At 43.7% G+C, this 18847-nt stretch overlaps 1 protein-coding gene across 1 annotated transcript; it reads left to right on the forward strand.

Annotated features, from left to right (window-relative positions):
• The first annotated feature begins 72 nt into the window (after positions 1-72).
• On the forward strand, positions 73-17082 carry LOC115478141 (internalin I-like). Its single transcript, XM_030215387.1, has 5 exons — positions 73-314; positions 5816-6542; positions 9987-10184; positions 11686-11896; positions 16432-17082. The coding sequence occupies exons 2-5, from the start codon at positions 5861-5863 to the stop codon at positions 16613-16615; spliced, it is 1275 nt and encodes a 424-aa protein (XP_030071247.1). The 5' UTR covers positions 73-314; positions 5816-5860; the 3' UTR covers positions 16616-17082.
• Positions 17083-18847: the final 1765 nt, after the last annotated feature.

Raw genomic sequence — 18847 nt, forward strand, 5'->3', positions numbered from 1 at the left:
CGGCCACTGTCTCTCTCCGCCCCCCTCGCTCCAGTCCGCACATGGTCTGGCATCTCTCCGCCCTACCTTTTTTTATTTTTTTGTTTATGTGTTTTTCAGTAAAATCCTTTTCACCTCTGAAGCCGCCCGCGGTAACGCTACTGAAAAACTGCCTGCTGCAGCATACGTCGGCCCTTCCCAAACAGGAAGTTGCGTTAGACGGGGGTAGGCAGCAGAACGGCTCGGGAAAGCCCAGTGCAGGCAGCTTTTTACTAGTGTTGCCGCCACATCTGCAGCCGGGGCGAAGAGGATTTTATTGAAAATGGAAAAAAAAGGTAACCGGGTGGGAAGGGGAGGGAAGAAATAGCCGGGGAGGGGGGGTGGGGTGCGCGGAGGACAGATGAAAACAGGAGACGGGGGTGACCCTATCTAGCTCATATGGGCTGAAGCCAATAGGCTGAGATTGCCGCTGTGTTCGCTCACCCAAAACAATAGCCAAAGATTATTACAAATAAAGGACTCCCTATGTGTGGTCCATTCTGTAAAAAGTCTAAAGCTGTTCCAGTTGGATATGCAGTGCCTTAAAAGGTGAACAAAAGTGTTGGGTTTTTATTACTTATCTGATAGCTTTTTATTTTATTAAAACATTTCCCATATGTATATATTCAATTTTTATTTCATGTTTATATCACTAAAATAACTTACAAATTAGTGTAGCTGGTAGAAACAACACTTATAAACTCAGTATTGTGTGCTCATTTTTCTACAGTGTGCTATACAATACAACTGGTCAAATTTCAGTGAGGATATCCTGTTTCCTGATGGGTTCATTTTGTAAGCTGCCTTGGGAAGCCTCGTGTTCTATTGCCATATAAAAAAAAAATTCCCACTCAAAAACCGCACACACCCCACCCCTTCCGTCATCACCCCCACCCCTGCAGTCATCAACCCCGCCCCTTCCGTCATCAGCCCCGCCCAAAATGTCACAAACCCTGCCTCTATCGCCATTAGCCCCACCCCCGCCGGCCGAAAAACCGCCCAAAACCCGCACAGAAAAAAGAAAACGAGCCCAAAAAACCGCAGCCCGCTGTGGGCAAAAGTTTCCCGCGGCGGGTTGCGGAAAACTGTCCAATTGGGCGGGAAAACCGCCCATCTGGCAACCCTGGATGGAATATCCTATATAATAATTTGCACCTCCGTCTGGATGCCTGGGTTCATAACACACTTCCCGTTGGTCTGCCCTGGGGATGACATCACACGGCGGACCAATGGGAAGTGAGAGGGAAGGGAACCCAGCACCAGCCACCGGAGGTGAGTAAAGAATATCCCCCTCCCTCCTTCCACGACACCCTTCTTCCTTCCCTCCTTCCGCTCCAGTCCGTCCGAGTTCCACGGGCCCACTCCCGTCCGACAGCCCCAATCCAGGGGCGTAGCCAGACACCCAATTTTGGGTGGGCCTGGGCCCAAGATGGGTGGGCAGAAGAACCCCACCCCATACCATCCCATAGGTGATTTGGTCTCTCCTCGTCTGCATGCCATGTGGTCTCTCAAATATCCCCCCCTCTCCTGCACCCCTTTTAAAATTCAGATTTTCACCAACAGTGAGGTGCAACTAATACACACTACTCATGTAGGCCCCACATCCTTCCCACTGATGCAACTTCCTGTTTCCGCATAGGCGAGAATACGTCAGAGGGAAGGCTGTGGGGCCGGTGTAAGCAGTATGTATCAGTCGCTGCTTCCTGCAAGCGAAGATCTGCTATTTATAAGGTATGCAGGAGGGACAGTTGTTGGGAGTTTTCAGCTTGGGAATCTCTGCCGGCCACATCATAGGTGTGCTGCTACTGGTGGGCCTGAGCTCAAAGTGGGTGGGCCCAGGCCCTCCCAAGCCCACCCTTGGCTACACCACTGCCCCAATCCCGTGCGAGTTCCACGCCCCCCCCCCCTCTGATTTCTACCGCCCAGCACCTCCCTCCCTCCCTCCCTCTCTCTCTCTCTCTCTCTGTGGCCTCCAAGTGCAAGCAGGATGTGTGCGACTGCCCCTGCCCTTCGTAAGTGTCGGCTGTTCTTTAAAACCTTTTACCTTCTGCTCCGCCGGCAACAGTGAAGTCTACTACTACTACTACTTATCATTTCTAAAGCGCTACTAGACATACGCAGCGCTGTACACTTGAACATGAAGAGATAGTCCCTGCTCGACAGAGCTTACAATCTAATTAGGACAAACAAAAGATAAGGGAATATTAAAGTGAGGATGATAAAATAAGGGTTCTGAACAAGTGAATAAGGGTTAGAAGTTAAAAGCAGCATCAAAAAGGTGGGCTTTTAGCTTAGATTTGAAAATGGCCAGAGATGGAGCTTGATGTACCAGCTCAGGAAGTCTATTCCAGGCATATGGTGCAGCAAGATAAAAGGAACGAAGTCTGGAGTTAGCAGTTGAGGAGAAGGGTGCAGATAAGAGAGATTTACTCAGTGAACGGAGTTCCCGGGGAGGAACGTAGGGAGAGATGAGAGTGGAGAGATACTGAGGAGCTGCAGAGTAAATGCACTTATAGGTCAATAAGAGGAGTTTGAACTGTATGCGGAAACGGATAGGAAGCCAGTGAAGGATAGGAAGTCCAGCACGCACGGATGCCGCTTCAGACTGCCTTCGCTTTCGCTTCTGTCTCAGCTGTGCCTCTGGTCCCGTCCTCATTTCCTGTTTGCGGATTGGCGGGACCAGAGGCATAGCTGAAACAAGCGAAGTCAGTCTGAAGCGGCGTCCGTGCGTGCTGGACTTCATTGTTACCGGCGGAGCAGGAGGTAAACAGTTTTAAAGAGCAGCCGGCACTTATGAAGGGGAGGGGCAGCCGCACACGTCCTGCCTGCACTCGGAGGCCACAGAAAGAGAGAGGGAAGGAGCCGTGGGCTTGTGGAACTCGGACGACAGTGGGTGCATGGAACTCGGAGGGCACGGGACGGGGGGGAGGGGGTCCTGGGACGAGACGGGGGGGGGAGAGGCAGGGCCTGGAATGGGAGGGGGAGTCCTGCAACTGTAAGGGGAGGGGGGTCCTGGAACCCGGAGAACAGGGAGGTAGGGGGCATGAAAGTCCGAGGGGAAGGGGGCTTGAACTCGGAGGACAGAGAGAGATGGATGAACGGGGTGTGGAACTCCAAAGACAGGGTGCAGGGAACTCCCAGGGGGGGTAAGGGGGAGGGAGCGCCCAACGCAGATTGGGCTGCCACTGACAAAGGGAGAGAGACAGGCGCGAGGGTCTGCAACTCAAAACACAGGGGGGGCATGGAACTCACAGGGGAGGGGAGGGGAGGGGGAGCGTCCAACGCAGATCAGACTGGCACAGAGAGAGAGGGAGGGACAGAGGGGGTATGGAACTCTGAAGACGGGTGCATGTAACTCGCTGGGGAGGGACTGGGCCACGTAGGTCGGCCATGCCACTGAGAGTGAGAGGGAGGGAGAGGCCCAGGGGTCTGGAACTCCGAAGACAGGGGGGCATGGAACTCGCAGGGGAGGGCAGGAGGGGACGGAGGAGCAGTCAACGCAGGTCGTGCTGCCACTGAGAGAGAGAGAGAGGGAGGGAGCCACGGGGGGACCGCAGCTCCAAAGACGGGGGCCTGAAACTCGCAGGGGAGGGGACGAGAGAGCGGCCAACGCAGGCCTGCCTGACACTGACAGAGACAAATGGAGAGAGAGAGACAACGGCCATCTGCAACTCAAAACACGGGAGCATGGAACTTGCAGGGCAAGGGGGCATGTCGACGGCGTAACGAAGGCGGGACATGGGCGAGCATGGGCGTGGCTACCAGATGGCCGACTTTCCTGGATAATGGGAAAAAAAAGCGGCGTTCAGCAGTATTTCTCGACCAAGCCTCAAAAAGATGCCCCAACTGACCAGATGACCACGGAGGAAATCGGAGATGACCTCCCCGTACTCCCCCAGTGGTCACCAACCCCCTCCCACACTAAAACAATAAAACTAAAAACCTTTTTTGCCAGCCTGTATGCCAGCCTCAAATGCCGTACCCACCTCCATGACAGCAGAATGTGTTCTATCCTCTGACAGCCTTTCCCTGGTTGTGATGTGGCTCTTAGGTGAGTGTGACACCTTTTCTGTTAGGTGCACTGCAAAGTCACATCAGCAATGCATTGTGGTGGGTGTAGGGTAGTGGACTCTACTCCCATGGTGCTTTTCCCCCTGCTAACTGGGTCAGAGTGTGTCCAGTTTTGTTTCCGGTAGTCCATGAGGTAGTGGCCATTTTTGTCAGCCAGTTTTAGATCCCTTTCATGTGTTACCCATGTTAGAGAACTTAGTTATTACCTTGAATGTTGCTGAAAGAGGGCATTGTACACCATTCTGCCAGCTCTGACCTACTGCTAATCTCAGTACTCAGGGAGTACTCAGTACTCGGTCTCAGGGAGACTCTTTGCCAGTGGGACACAACCTCTGATCTGCAGTTAACTGTGAGTAAATGTGCTTATTCAAATAAAGGAATTTTTCAAAGAGATTAGTCTTCAGGTGTCAACTGGTGTGCCAAGGTTATACAGCAGCAACAAGTCCTAGAGGCCTGTGTGTATGCAGGTCCCTGGAGCACTTTTAGTGGGTACCGCAGTGCACTTAAGGCAGGCGGACCCAGACCCATCCCCCCCTACCTGTAACACTTGTGCTGGTAAATGGGAGCCCTCCAAAACCCACTGTACCCACATGTAGTTGCCCCCTTCACCCCTAAGAGCTACGGTAGTGTTGTACATTTGTGGGTAGTGGGTTTTTGGGGGGGGGGGGGGGGGGCTATGCATGTGGGAGCTTTTTCTGAAGTCCACCGCACTGACCCCTAGGGTGCCCAGTTGGTGTCCTGGCATGTCAGGGGGCCAGTGCACTACGAATGCTGGCTCCTCCCATGACCAAATGCCTTGCATTTCGCCGGGTTTGAGATGGCCGGCAGTTTTTTCCATTATCGCTGAAAAATAAAACCGGCGATCTCAACCCCGGCGAACTCTGGCATTTGGCCGGGCTAAACCGTATTATCGAAAAAAAAGATGGCCAGCCATCTTTTTCGAAAATACGGTTCCGGCCAGCTGTTGCGCCGCCGCCAAAATAGATCGCCGGTGACGTTTGATTATGCCTCTCCACTTGTCTATTTCTAGTGTTTAATGTATCCTTTCTTTGTAATGTCTGTCATCAATAAAAAAAATTATGTGGTTTTATGTAGCGTACAAGGAAGCACGAGCTTCTTGTGTGTAGTGCAAATATTGTTTACTGAACAAGGCAAAAAGACTAGGGTATAGCAATTTCATGTATGACTGTAGACCTAAAATACAATGTTAGAACTCACAGAACAGAAATAAGTCATTGCAACAAAAAAACAGGATAAGATACCACCACTTCAAAATGCCCCTTTTATAGCATAAAGAAATTTCTGTATGTGGCAATTACCGCAAAGCCTGCTATTGCAGAGTCATTTTGCAATAGAGACTTTGTGCAGAAAATACGATGAAATTTTGGTGTTATATTTTTCACTATTTTCTGTGCAAAGCCCACTTTTGCAAAATCTCTTCAGCACATTGGGCTTGAGCTTTGCAGTGAAGAGAGAAAGGAATTACTGCTACAATAAAGGTACAAAACTCTTAGAATGGTTCTTTTCTGAAATTATTTTAGTTTAGGGAAAACTTAGGAGAAACGGAGCAAATTTTTGGCCAGTGGCTTTCCTGTCCATCTTCCTTCTTGCTTATTAACCAGACACTGGTCGTTAGTGACTCCTTTTGAAGTGGTGATAAGATCTTGATCCTATTGATGAACTGACAGTTAATTTTGCTATTTGTTTTATTTTCATATTGATGCAGCTGACTTGAAAGTTAAGATTCATCAACAAGAACCAACCAGTAGTAATGTCGCCTGTTGCCCAAAGGCTTCATTTGCCACAGGAGTTGTGGATGGAGATATTTACATATCTTTCTCCCACTGAGAAAGCCAATGTGCGTGCTACATTCAATTATTTTAAGACATTAATTGACCATCCTGTTCTATGGAAAAAATCCACTATTGTCCTAGGAAACATTACTCCTTTGAATGATGATTTTTGGGAACTGCTTCGGAATAGAAAGATACACGCCATAGAAGTGAAAAAGATGAAAATGAAACAGTGGAAAAAACTGACTACTTCTTTGCCTGGCCTTCTGAATCTAACCATAGATTCCTGCTTGACACAAGAAATATTAACATTTTTGCATCCTTTAACTAAGCTACAGAAATTGCATTTGAAAGACTGTTCTGGATTACTGGACAGACATATATTAATGGAAGTTGTACACTATAATCAGCTTACTCACTTGTCTTTGTGCAATATCAAATGTTTTGTTGGTGTTCCACTGACTGCAGTTGCCTGTTTGAAGAACTTGTTCTTTTTGTCTCTTCATGCCAAATATGGATTTTTGAATGCAGTGGGTGTACAGTCTGCTTTGTTCCACTTACCTAAACTCCGAGAACTTTCTATTACTGTTCATTTAAAAAATACACAGAGGTTGTCGGAATGCTTCATCTTGCCAGAAGCTGTAGGCAGTCGAGAAGGAGGTACGTTTCAGTTGTCTGAAACCTGGTATAGTTTATCTTTTCTTCACAATTTTTGTTATGCGAGTGACGGAGGGGACTGTTGGTGATGTCAACTTAAGATTCTGGAAGACTTAGGATGGTTAAGCATGGTCTGTAGAAATTATGTATGTAGACCATTTTAGTCCCATTGCCATTCTAGTTCTGGTGAGAATGGGAATCTTTGATGCTCATATATGTATGGGGCTCATTTTCAAAGCACTTAGCCTTCCAAAGTTCCATAGAACCCTATGGAACTTTGGAAGGCTAAGTGCTTTGAAAATATTGTGTCACTTAAAAAAACAAACAAACCCTAATCTCTGGGGTGAAAGTGACTTTAAAAATGTGATCTTGCTTAAATGTGGTTGTTTGTAATTTACAGTACATATCTGCAACTGCGTACTTTTTGAAAATAACCTTTTTATATGAAATGTGCATTAGAGCATGAGTGTTTCAAGAACAGACATCACTGTTCAATTCACTGCCAACGTACCATTGAAAGCTAGTCTTAGAGCTTGCCTTCACTGAACATGTTATACCAATACACTAATAAGCATATTTTCAAAGCACTTAGCCTTCCAAAGTTCCATAGGTTTCTATGGAACTTTGGAAGGCTAAGTGCTTTGAAAATATGCCTCTAAGTAAAACTCTGCTTGAGATTACATCTCCTTGCTATTAATTTTTCAGTCAGTAATCTTGTTTTAAGAATTAAAGAACTATACAAAATGTGTAAATTGCAATGTGAAACATTTGAGCAGGGGAATAATATCAAAAGGAAACAAATCTAAGAAATTGCCATTGTATTTTTATTTAAGAAAGTCCAAAGTATAAAATATAAATAATTTATTTAGAAATCAATATTTGTTTCTTGAATTAACAGTAGCAAGGGAAATACAGAATAAATATTCTAAAACTCACTTTTAAACACTAGTGGACCTATTACAAAGGTGTAATAAGATTTCACAATTACCATGGGTTAAAGGTTAAAATTAATGCCTGATAACGGCAAAGCCTAAGCTAGTGGTTGCAAGTGTTCTTAACAATTTGCTAATCAGTTAAGGCATGGTAAATAACTGTTCTGTGTTTACTAAATGGAAGGTAATGCGATGCAGTTAGCTATTAAGGTGGCATTAATTGCATCATGCTGTCATTAGCATTTAACGTAGACCAATCTCCCCACTTATTCTTTGCCCTATTCCACGTTAACAATGTGGGAATTACCATGGTGCTCGTTTTTGAAGCATATGGACATCTCAAAAGGCCAAAGTGGATGTCCATGTGCTTGAAACATCCAAATCTCAATTTTACAAAGGCAGAATGTGGATATCCAACCTGCAGTTTGTCCAGATAGCAAGGGGGGCGTGTTATGGGTGGGACTAGGGAGGGCCTGAAATCTGAACATCCAACTGCGATTACTGAAGGGGAAGAAACGTCCCTGTCTAAAAAAGGATGTTCTTATTTAGACCTGTTTCAAGAGCGTCCATGTTACAAAAAGGTACTCTGATTGAGCAGCTGTCCACTGGAGGGATTAAGGCATGACACCTCCGTAATCCCCCAGTGGTTGCTGTTCCCCTCCCTCCCTCCAACCTGAAAGTGAAACTGGAAGGGGATACCAGGCTGTATTACAGCTTTAGTTATTATGGGCATTCTTAACAAGCAGGTCTGAGGAAAGGCCTAGTAGTTAGTGCAGTGGACTGTAAATCAAAGGACCCAGGTTCAAATCCTACTTCAACTCTTTTTTTTTTTTTTTTTAATTGAGAGACCTCCAGAAACAGAAAAAATACTGGCTGCACTTAAATATGACACCTGCAAGCCTGAAGGCTATTGAAGTGATCCACATTCAGGTACAGGAAGTATTTTTCCTGTTGCTGGAGGGCTCACAATTAGAAAAACAAAGTTAAAATGGGATTTGAACCTGGGTCCCTTGGTTTACAGTCCACTGCACTAACCACTAGGCTGACCCTCTGCTCCGCATGGTCATCTGTATGGCCATTTTCTAAGAATGCTGCTATACAGATGTCATAAGAACATAAGCATTGCCATACTGGGACAGACTAGAATGGCAACAGCGGACAATCCAAGTCACAAGTACCTGGCAAAATTCCATAACAATAAAACAGATTTGATGCTGCTTATCCTAGAAATAAGCAGTAGATTTTCCCAAGTCCATCTTAAAGGTGAGCCAGTTGATGTAGTGTATGTAGATTTTCAGAAAGCTTTTGACAAAGTTCCTCATGAGAGATTCCTGAGAAAATTAGAGTCATGGGATAGGAGGCAATGTTCTCTTGTGGATTAGGAATTGGTTATTGGACAGAAAAGAGAGGGTAAGGTTAAATGGCCATTTTTCTGAATGAAGGATGGTGAATAGTGGAGTGCCACAGGGATCTGTACTGGGACTGGTACTATCTAAACGTAACCATATTCTTATCAGGCAACCTGATTTTGGAACTCCTTACCATCAGATTTAAGATTAGAAAGTCCCTATGGTCTATTTTGTAAGAGTCTTAAACCATTCTTATTTAATGAATAATTAGTTGTAAATACTATCTAATCTGTAGGTCTATCTTACAATGATTTGGTGCAAATTGTATTTGTAAATATTCAACTGTATGTTTAATTATTGTTGTACATCACTTCCAACCCATTTAAGGAATTAACAGTATATTAAGTGCAAGATTAGATTTAACATATTTATCAATGATCTGGAAATTGGAATAAGTGAGATGATTAAATTTACAGATGATGCAAAACTGTTCAAAGTTGTTAAAACACATATGGACTGTAAAAAATTGCAGGAAGACCTTAGGAAATTGGAAGACTGGGATCCAAATGAAATTTAATGTGGACAAATGCAAAGTGATGCACATTGGGAAGAATCATACAAATTGAAATTACCTGATGCTAGGTCCACCTTTGGGGGTCAGCACCCTAGACAAAGATCTAGGGGCTTTGTTTACTAAGGTGCGTTAACATTTTTAACACGCCTACAATTAGTGCACACACTAACCATGTAGGCGCCTATAGGGAACTCTGCCGGAGGATGTGGTATCAGCAGTTAGTGTATCTGGGCTTAAAAAAGATTTGGTCAAATTCCTGGAGGGAAAGTATATAGTCTGCTCGAGACAGACATGGGAAGCAACTGCTTGCCCTGGGGTTGGTAGCATGGAATGTTGCTACTGTTAGGTTTTCTGCCAGGTACTTGTGACTTGGACTGGTCACTGTTGAAACAGGATACTGGGCTAGATAGATGTATAGTTGGTCTGTCCCATTATGGGTATTCTTATATTCTTAAATATGGCCCTAATGAAAAGGTATTCCTTATGGCATAGTTTTCACCCTTTATTGTTTTGAGTTTTGTTGACAGCATTTGTTTTCTGTGTTCTTTTTTCAATACCTTACCTTTTTCTTTGCTTTCTCTTACACTCCCAGAACTGTCCTGTTTACCAAAACTACAGCTCCAGAAATTGGAGCTGATCTACTTCGACCATTCAGGTCTTACAGAAAATGCATTAGGCCAATTGTCTTCTCTTCAGACCATTAGCCTGCACAATTACAAAAATGACAACATGGAATTCTTGAACCTCATGTTAAAGAAACTTCCTAATTTGACAGAAGTAAACCTTGTAGGTAAGGCTGTTTTTTGTTCTTTAATTTTTTTTTCATATCATAGCCCAGTGTTTCACATCTTTGCCTGTGACTATAGTTCAGTTATATCAAGTCCATAATTGTGATCTTTTGAAATCAAGTAGAAGATGACCTGTGGTAAAAGGAGTACAAAGATATTTGTGCTTACAAAGAAACAGAGAACTTACTCTTAATGAGAACTAAAGAGAATTTGCGATATTTTCAAAACTATTTTACACATTGGCAAACCACAAAACATACCATAAAACAGCATACTCTGTTGCAGTCATTAATCAGGAGAATATTTGGAGTGCTAGCAATTACAGAATCGGCCTATAAGGAATATTTTTATTTATTTATTTTTGTTACATTTTTACCCCGCGCTTTCCCACTCATGACAGGCTCAATGCGGCTTACATGGGGCAATGGAGGGTTAAGTGACTTGCCCAGAGTCACAAGGAGCTGCCTGTGCCTGAAGTGGGAATCAAACTCAGTTCCTCAGTTCCCCAGGACCAAAGTCCACCACCCTAACCACTAGGCCACTCCTCCACTCCATATAAGGAATATGGTTACTCATGAAGTGATTCTCCAACAACCGTATTGGTAGGATCAATTAAAAGTTTTAAAGAATCCTGTTCTTTGGAGAGGAGTGGGAAGAGGGATTGAGAGAGAGGCTACTGGTTTGTTTGTTTTTTGGTGGGGGGGGTTAGAGGAGAGGTTCACAGAGGCAACTACTGGGGGGCAAAGATGTGATGCTGGGGCTGCTACTGGGGTTGCTGGGTGAGTGAGTGGTTTTAGGCTGTGGTTGCTGGGAGTGTATGGACTTAGCAGTAGGGAGCTGTGGTAAAACTACAGCTGCTGGGGGCAGGCAGGCAATGGAGAAAGGCTAAGGCTACAGCTTCTGGAAGTAGGTGGGTGGGTTCACCACCCTATCCACCCTTAGCAGCTGTAGCTTTAGCTTCTCTTTCATTGTTTCAACAACTACAGCTAAAAACCTCTCTTTATTGCCAGTTCTGCTGTGGATGTGTAGGGGATGGGAAGAGTGGTAGCCTCTTATCTGCTCCTTCCCTATTATTGTGTTACATAACTTGTTGTGTATGATCTTAACCTTATTATGAATGTGCAATTTATAAACTTGGATAAATAAAAATTCCAGTTATTCCAAGTCTGGATCCTAAATTTTTGGGTTGGCTCCTAGATCCTAAAAAGCTGTCAAGCCCTACATTAAGGGGGTAATTTTACGCGGTGCAAAGGCCTTTTATAAAATTGAGCAGCGGTATGCATACTTAAGTATGTGTAGTGATAGACATTCCCAGGAAGATATAATTTGGATAGAGGAAACGCAGAGTTGCAGAGTATGTGCATATTTTATAAAATACATGAGTACACACACACTTACCCAGCTTTGGTCAGGTGTAAATGTGTGCATCCATGTTGGTTTTGGGAGCCTATTTTACCCCCATGAGGTCATGTCAATGATTTTTGCTTCCTTTTCATTTGACAGGATTTAGTTCTTTAGATCTTTGTTGCATACCTCCTAGACTGGAAAAATTCTGTGCCATAAGAACTCGGATTAACAATGAAACTCTTCATCAACTTTTTCTCTGTGCCAGAAACTTAAAACATTTGGACTTGAGCTTCTCGTATGGGTTTGATGTATTTTGTTTGACAAAGCTGCCTGTAAGATGCCCACGTCTGGCAAAACTCTATCTCAGGTAGGAGTGGTTAATGTATATTAATATGACTTAGCATTGGTATGCAGGTCTGGAGGTTTTTCATCTTTTAGCTTTAGGGGTCCTGAAAACTATCATTCCTTCCTCATGCTCCGTCTGTGTAGAACTCAGGTACATCCCACTCATCTGGCATGGACAATAAGGAAATGGAATTTCTGATTTTTGTTCCTTTCCTTGAGTCCTGGCAGATCAGTCTAGAACCTACCCATGGAGACCATGGCAGTCAAGGATTCTCAGTCTGATAAATTCAGAAAGCAAACAGTGAGTCAAGGATTCTCAGTCTGATAAATTCAGAAAGCAAGCAGTGAGTATGTTATAGCTCACTCTGAAGATAAATTGTATTCTTGGTGTATGGAATTCTTATTCCTGGGTTAGTGACCATGAAATGATGATTTGGACCACATTAGTTTTGGCTTTAATAGTGAATTGGGAACACAGAACATAAGAGTTGCCTTCAGTTGTCTTAGCTTTGATATAGGATATTGAGAAGCTGAAGCCAGCACCAACCTTCTGTATGGGAAATGAATTCTCCTCTGAGCTGTTTTTTCTCTGGCTCCATCTGCTGGCAGTACTCAAAGAAAGGAAATTAACAGGCAAATACAAATTCCCCTTTGGTATGTGGTACAGCTTGCTGGGTTGATAGGCCTGTGACATGGTTATTAACCTTTCTTTTCCCACCATGCTTTAAGGACAGACTTGCAAGGTGTCACTGAAATGTGTTAGATATTGAGTGTATTAAGGCATATATGTGATGTTTAAAGTAATATCTGTACATTTTTTAACAATTTTTAGGCATGTTTCAAAAATGGAACATTGGGCTAAGTTTGTTAGCATTAAATGTGATTATAGTAAAACATGTAACTATAAATGTTGGTGGAATATTACTTTTAACTCTCTATCAGGCTCATTTTCGAAAGAGAAGGACGCCCATCTTTCGACACAAATCGGAAGATGGGCGTCCTTCTCCCAGGGTCGTCTAAATCGGTATAATCGAAAGCTGATTTTGGATGTCCCCAACTGCTTTCCGTCGCAGGGACAGCCACAGTTCAAGGGGGCGTATCGGAAGTGTAGCAAAGGCGGTACTTGGGCATGCCTAACACATGGACGTTCTCGACCCATAATGGAAAAAAAAGGGCGTCCCTGACGAGCACGTGGACAACTTTACCTGGTCCTGTTTTTCTTGCGACCAAGGCACAAAAAGGTGGCCGAAATGACCAGATGAGCACCGGAGAGAATCGGGGATGACCTCCCCTTACCCCCCCCCCCCCCCCCCCACAGTGGTCACTAACCCCCTCCCACCCTCAAAAAACATCTTTCAAAATATTTTTTTGCCAGCCTCAGATGTCATACTCAGGTCCATCACAGCAGTATGCAGGTACCTGGAGCAATTTTAATTGGTGCAGTGCACTTCAGGCAGGCAGACCCAGGCTGGTGTAAATGTGAGCCCTCCAAAACCCACTGTACCCACATCTAGGTGCCCCCCTTCACCCATAAGGGCTATGGTAGTGGTGTATAGTTATGGGTAGTGGATTTTAGGGGGGGTTGGGGGGCTCAGTACACAAGGTAAGGAGCTATGTTCCTGGGAGCATTTTATGAAGTCCACTGTAGTGCCCCCTAGGGCATGTGAGGGGGACCAGTGCACTACAAATGCTGGCTCCTCCCACGACCAAAGGGCTTGCATTTGGTCGTTTCTGAGATGGGCATCCTTGGTTTCCATTATTGCCGAAAATCAGAAACAACTAAGTCTAGGGATGACCATTTCTAAGGACGACCAAAATTTCAAGATTTTGGCGTCCCTGACCATATTATCGAAACAAAAGATGGGCATCCATATTGTTTCAATAATCGGTGAATAGTGAATAGCCGGCTTTTGTTAGCAGACTATTCACTGATTTTCTGGCGTTGTATAGGATATGCTATTTTGTGCTGCTCAAGCTGGTTTTTTATGAAGAAGACTTCATATATATTTGTTCTACTAGAGAATTTGATACCAATCTTATTTAATAAAGACACTGACTAGCCCCTGACGCAGCCCTATTGTTGGGCGAAACACGGCCTGTGTCGGGCATTTGTTTCATGTACAGTATCTTCAATAGAGTCTTTTTGGATATTATACTGATCTGCTGGCTTGTTTTCCATATAGACACAAGCTGGGCAGAAGCAGGGTTCAGGATATACACATAAGCTGGTCTTCGCCTGCGCTTGACCACCATTCCCCAGGGGTTGAGCCCCCAGGTGCAAGTGACTGGCAGGACTTACTGGACTGAACCTACAGACAGACTGGACCGACACAGACAGAGAACAGAGCAATGGCTGAAGCTCCAGTAGCTGACAAACACAGAGAGCACAGCAATGGCTGAAGCTCCAGTAGCTGATAAACACAGACAGAGAACAAGGCAAACAGAAGGACTGGAAGCCCAGAGACAAGAGCAAGACAAAGCAGAAGGGCACGTGCAACAGCACACCGACTAACCTGACAACCCTTGGCAATGCAAAGGCCCTGAATGCAAGTACACCACTTCCTTATAAAGACTCTCACTGATGATGTCACCTACTGCAGGACAGGAACAGGGAACACACTGACACCAAAGAGAGGCTTGGAACACACAGGAAGTGAGCACACAGGAAAGACAGACAGGAGCCATCTTGGAAGCTGAACATCGGGAAATAAGGTGAGTAAAAGAGGAGTCACGACCACAGTCGTGACAGTGTCACCTGGCTCATGGGTATAAAATAGAATGCGTAACATTTAGTGTGTGCTAATTCCATTAATGTAAGTTAAGATTTAGTAAAAAGGCCTCTTTGTTCCAAAAATGGAATGTTGGTAAAATACTTTATTTTAGTCAATTACCAAAGGCTTAACATCTTGCAGTATTGCAAATTAACCTATATAAATCTCCTCCCCCCCCTGAGATATAGCAACAACAAGAGGAGCTTGGCAGCCCCAACATATCACCTCTCAGTGGGAGCTTATAGGTTGGGGCCACCAAGTCCCTCTTATTGTTTCTCTGAGGCTGGGAGGCTTCCACCCCCTGCAGAAACAGGGTAAAGGGCTCAGCAGACCCAAAATAACCCCTTCCAACCCTAGAGAAAACATCAAGATGGGCTTGGCAGCACCAAGATATCACCTCTCTATCCCAGAACAATAACAAGAGGCGTTCAATAGCTCCATCATATTACCTCTCAGTGGCAGCTTATAGATTTGGGTGGCCATGCCCCTTTTTCTTTGAGGGTGGGAAAATTCCCTCCTTCCCCCCCCCCCCCCCCCCCCCACAAGACTCGGCAGCCTTAGGATATCAACTTGCATCCTCGAAGAAACAACAAGAGGAGCTTGGCAGCTCCATTCAACTTTCTAATGACACCTACCTGCCTCATAAACACTCGGTTCCCTCTGTACCATCATGACATCTCTGTTGTGTTCTCTTGTTTCCCACACTTCTTTCATGCCACACACTTACTTTGTTCTCTCTCCTCTCCTGCCCCTTTTTTCAAATTCCCCTCTCTTTTCCCATCCTGCCCCTTCCCCTCTTCTTACCCCCAGATCTCCCCTCTGTACCCCACCTCTTCCTCTCTCCACCACCATCTCTTTTCTCTTGCAGTATCCACTCATCCCAACCTCACAGCAAAGTTTTTGTCCCTTAACCAGCGCTGAGGTTGCAAGTTCTTGGCTGAGGAACCAGTGCAAGGCTGGAACTGTAGCCACGGTTGGGCCTCCTGACCTGACTGCACGGCCAGTGGTTTGGAGGAGGCCAGGGGAAGATGCTGCTTTTTGGCCATGGTGGGTCAGCATAGAGCTGTACTTGTGCAGTGGCAAGCCAAGAAGCAAAGCTACAGCTGTAATGTAATAGGGTCTCCTGACTCGACTCCCAGGGTTCAGAGGAGGCCAGAGGAAGGTGCTGGTTTTCTGCAGTGGTGAGTCAGCATGGAGTAAGGCTGCAACTGCAATAAAATGGGATCTTCTGACCGGACTCACATGTCTCCAGGCTTCAGAGGAGGCAAGATAAAGGTACAGGTTTCTATCAGTGGAGGGTCAGGATCAGATTGCTGCACAGAGGCTACAGAGGCATGCTGCACATTGCACCTGCTTCAAATTCAAGTGGAACCACTGAAGGACTGCGCAAAAGGGGGAGGGAGCAACAGGGATCTAATTTCTTCCTGCTGCGTACCTCTTGGGATGTCTAACTACAGAGAACTGTTCTGCATGTGCCCTGTGTAGCTTCTGTGCCTGCTCCAAATTGAACTGCTGCTGCTGATGAATGCATAACAGAGGGAGAGTGTAAGAAGGATCAATTTTCTTTCTTGTTGGTTGCCACATACCCCCTGTAGGTGTAGGGGTACTTGTACCACGTGTTGGGAAACACTGGTTGGGTAATTATTCTGTGTTTGTACCTTATTCTATTACTTTGGTACCAGAGTGAGTCAGAAATCCCTGTAATAAATATTTTTGATACTGATGCACATCTTATGTATCACATAGAAAAGTTGAACCCTTTTTTTATTTTTATTTTTAAATCTAGGGGCCTCAACTTCCCTGAAGAGACTCTGATTGTTCTAGCTAGCATGAAGTCTTTACGAGAGCTGGATATTTCCAATAACAAACTTCTGACACCAGAAGCCATCTTTAAATTTCAAAGCATGACTTCTAACAGAACTCATCAAATTGTACACAGACTACAGTTAGAATCACTGTGCTGCTGTTAATCTTTTTGATAAAATTGTAACCTAGGTTTCCTTCCTGTGTAGTTCATATGTCTCCTCTTAATTTTAGGCTTTATTTTTATTGTAAACCATTTAGCTACTAACCCATACCCCATAACCCATTTTGACTAGGTATGTAAATTCATCTGTAAAGTCCCTAATCTATGACATTTCTTTTCATCCAAAGATAAATCATGTTTTTCTATTATGGCTTTAACCAATACACCAGGTAAATGTATCAAAGTCCTTTAATATGCAAGCCAAAGTACATTATTATATGGATAAAATATCAGTGGAACAAAAATATGTTTGTTTGTTTTTTCTACTAATTGGATTGAAGTCTGAAGCTAACACATATTGTAATATTGGCAAGCATTGTTAAACCTGCTCTATCACTGGTTTATGCTTATATTTATTGCATTTGTATCCCACATTTTCCCACCTATTTGCAGGCTCAATGTAGCTTACAGAGTGTTGTTATGACAAGTTCATTCCAGGATGTCAGATACACTTAGTATCTGTACACTTACAATTAGTAATGTGCAAATATAAAGTAAGGGAAAAGAGAAGGAAGGTGTTAAGCAGGATAGTATAGAAGGTGGCCTTTAATAACTGGGTGGGTTGGTGAAGTAGTTTTGTAGAGTTATGTACTTTATGTACATGTAAGGATTTTGAGGTACAGTCACATGATCTTGTCTGACAAATGAATTTTAATTTTATAAACAACTTTTTTTTATTTTGTGGAACTCTGTATAGCTGCCTGCATGCACTGTAGTATCTGAGAGCAATACAACCTACCCCTGCATTCTGCTACCTGTCAGAATGATGAGTTTTTGATTGATTGACCACAAGAGTTTACAATTCAGTTTTAATTTAGCAGTAATAAGTACTTCCAAAATCAATTAGATTGGAAGAATCATATTCTTGCTTTCGTAAAGCTTTAAAATCGTATTTTTTTCAAAGTGTATTTGAAAATATCACATGATAATGAGAAAGAAAATCACACAGATATAAAGGATTCCCAGACTTTATATGCAGCACCATAACTTTTTGAAAATGTGTATAAATGGTATAATATTTGTTTGGCTACTTCTGTGTGGATGTTTTTGTGCTGTCCTATCAATGATGGATTTCTTAGTCTTTTAAACTAAAATGTATTTTAATGTATATTTTTCAATGTAAACCATTCTGATTTGCTATTGCAATAAGTGACGGTATAGTAAATAAATGATAAACGATATATGTTTGTACAGTATTAGTGTTTTAGGAACATTTTGCAGATGTTGTATTAGGCCTCCTCTCCAGGTAACCTGTGCCTCAAGTCAGGCTCTAAATCTAGAAAGTCTCTTGCCACAGGAACTAAACAATTTCACTTTTCCAGCTTGGATTAATTATTTCAGCTGTGTTGTCCCAGCAAACTCTGGATTTTCTTATAGTGAGTAACAGAACTCTCAATGACGGGATTTTCCTAGGACATGGGTTTCCTTCTTCTCACATACAATTTTACATTTCTTTTATCCAACAATTTATCTGGAAAACATCATTCCCCACCTGAGATACTTCTTTCTTTGCAAGCAGGCTCGATTTGTCAATTAATTGGTTGGTCTGGTCCTCCTGCTGCCTCCTCTGGATCAGTTTGCCTCAAGGAGGTTAGATTGAGAACAGGAGATGGGGTGAGGCAATCTAGCCCATTATATGAGTTGAAACCAGTAGGCGGAGCTTGCCGGCAGAAGGCGAAGATTGCCACCATTTCCCTTCACCCAACACAATAGCAAACGCTATTGAAAACAATAGCCAAAGATTATTAAAAATAATAGACTGCCTATGTGTGGTAAAAAGTCAAAAGCTGTTCCAATTAGATAGGCAGTGCTTTAAAAGGTGAAGAACAAAAGGGTTTTGTTTTGTTTTGTTTTTACTTATTTGACAACTTTTTAATTTATTTGAAAGCTTCCTGTATATAAATATAAATAATCATGAAATAAAATTGAATATCACTAAAACAGCTTAAAAACTTATTTTAGCTGGTAAAAACAGCACTAATAAAGTCTGTATTTTGTGCTCATGTTCTACACTGTTCTGTACAATACAGAAATACATGGCATGCGCTAGCATCTTTTGGTAGACCCACTGTGCCGTGTGAGGGCATGGGATGGAGTCTTTAACCGTCTGTTAGTCTATGAATCATTGTAAGGAATCCAACCCCTAATGATGCCATTTTGAGCGAAACATGGACCG

Source organism: Microcaecilia unicolor, chromosome 9 (assembly GCF_901765095.1).
Source record: "Microcaecilia unicolor chromosome 9, aMicUni1.1, whole genome shotgun sequence".
In the NCBI taxonomy this organism is placed as follows: Eukaryota; Metazoa; Chordata; class Amphibia; order Gymnophiona; family Siphonopidae; genus Microcaecilia; species Microcaecilia unicolor.

What these genes read in the sequence shown, in the direction of transcription:
- LOC115478141 (XM_030215387.1), top strand. Translation starts at nt 5,861, where the DNA reads ATGTCGCCTGTTGCCCAAAGGCTTCATTTGCCACAGGAGTTGTGGATG. An exon ending in TGTAGGCAGTCGAGAAGGAG is followed by an intron (nt 6,543 to 9,986) that starts GTACGTTTCAGT and finishes TTACACTCCCAG; the next exon opens with AACTGTCCTGTTTACCAAAA. An exon ending in GACAGAAGTAAACCTTGTAG is followed by an intron (nt 10,185 to 11,685) that starts GTAAGGCTGTTT and finishes TTCATTTGACAG; the next exon opens with GATTTAGTTCTTTAGATCTT.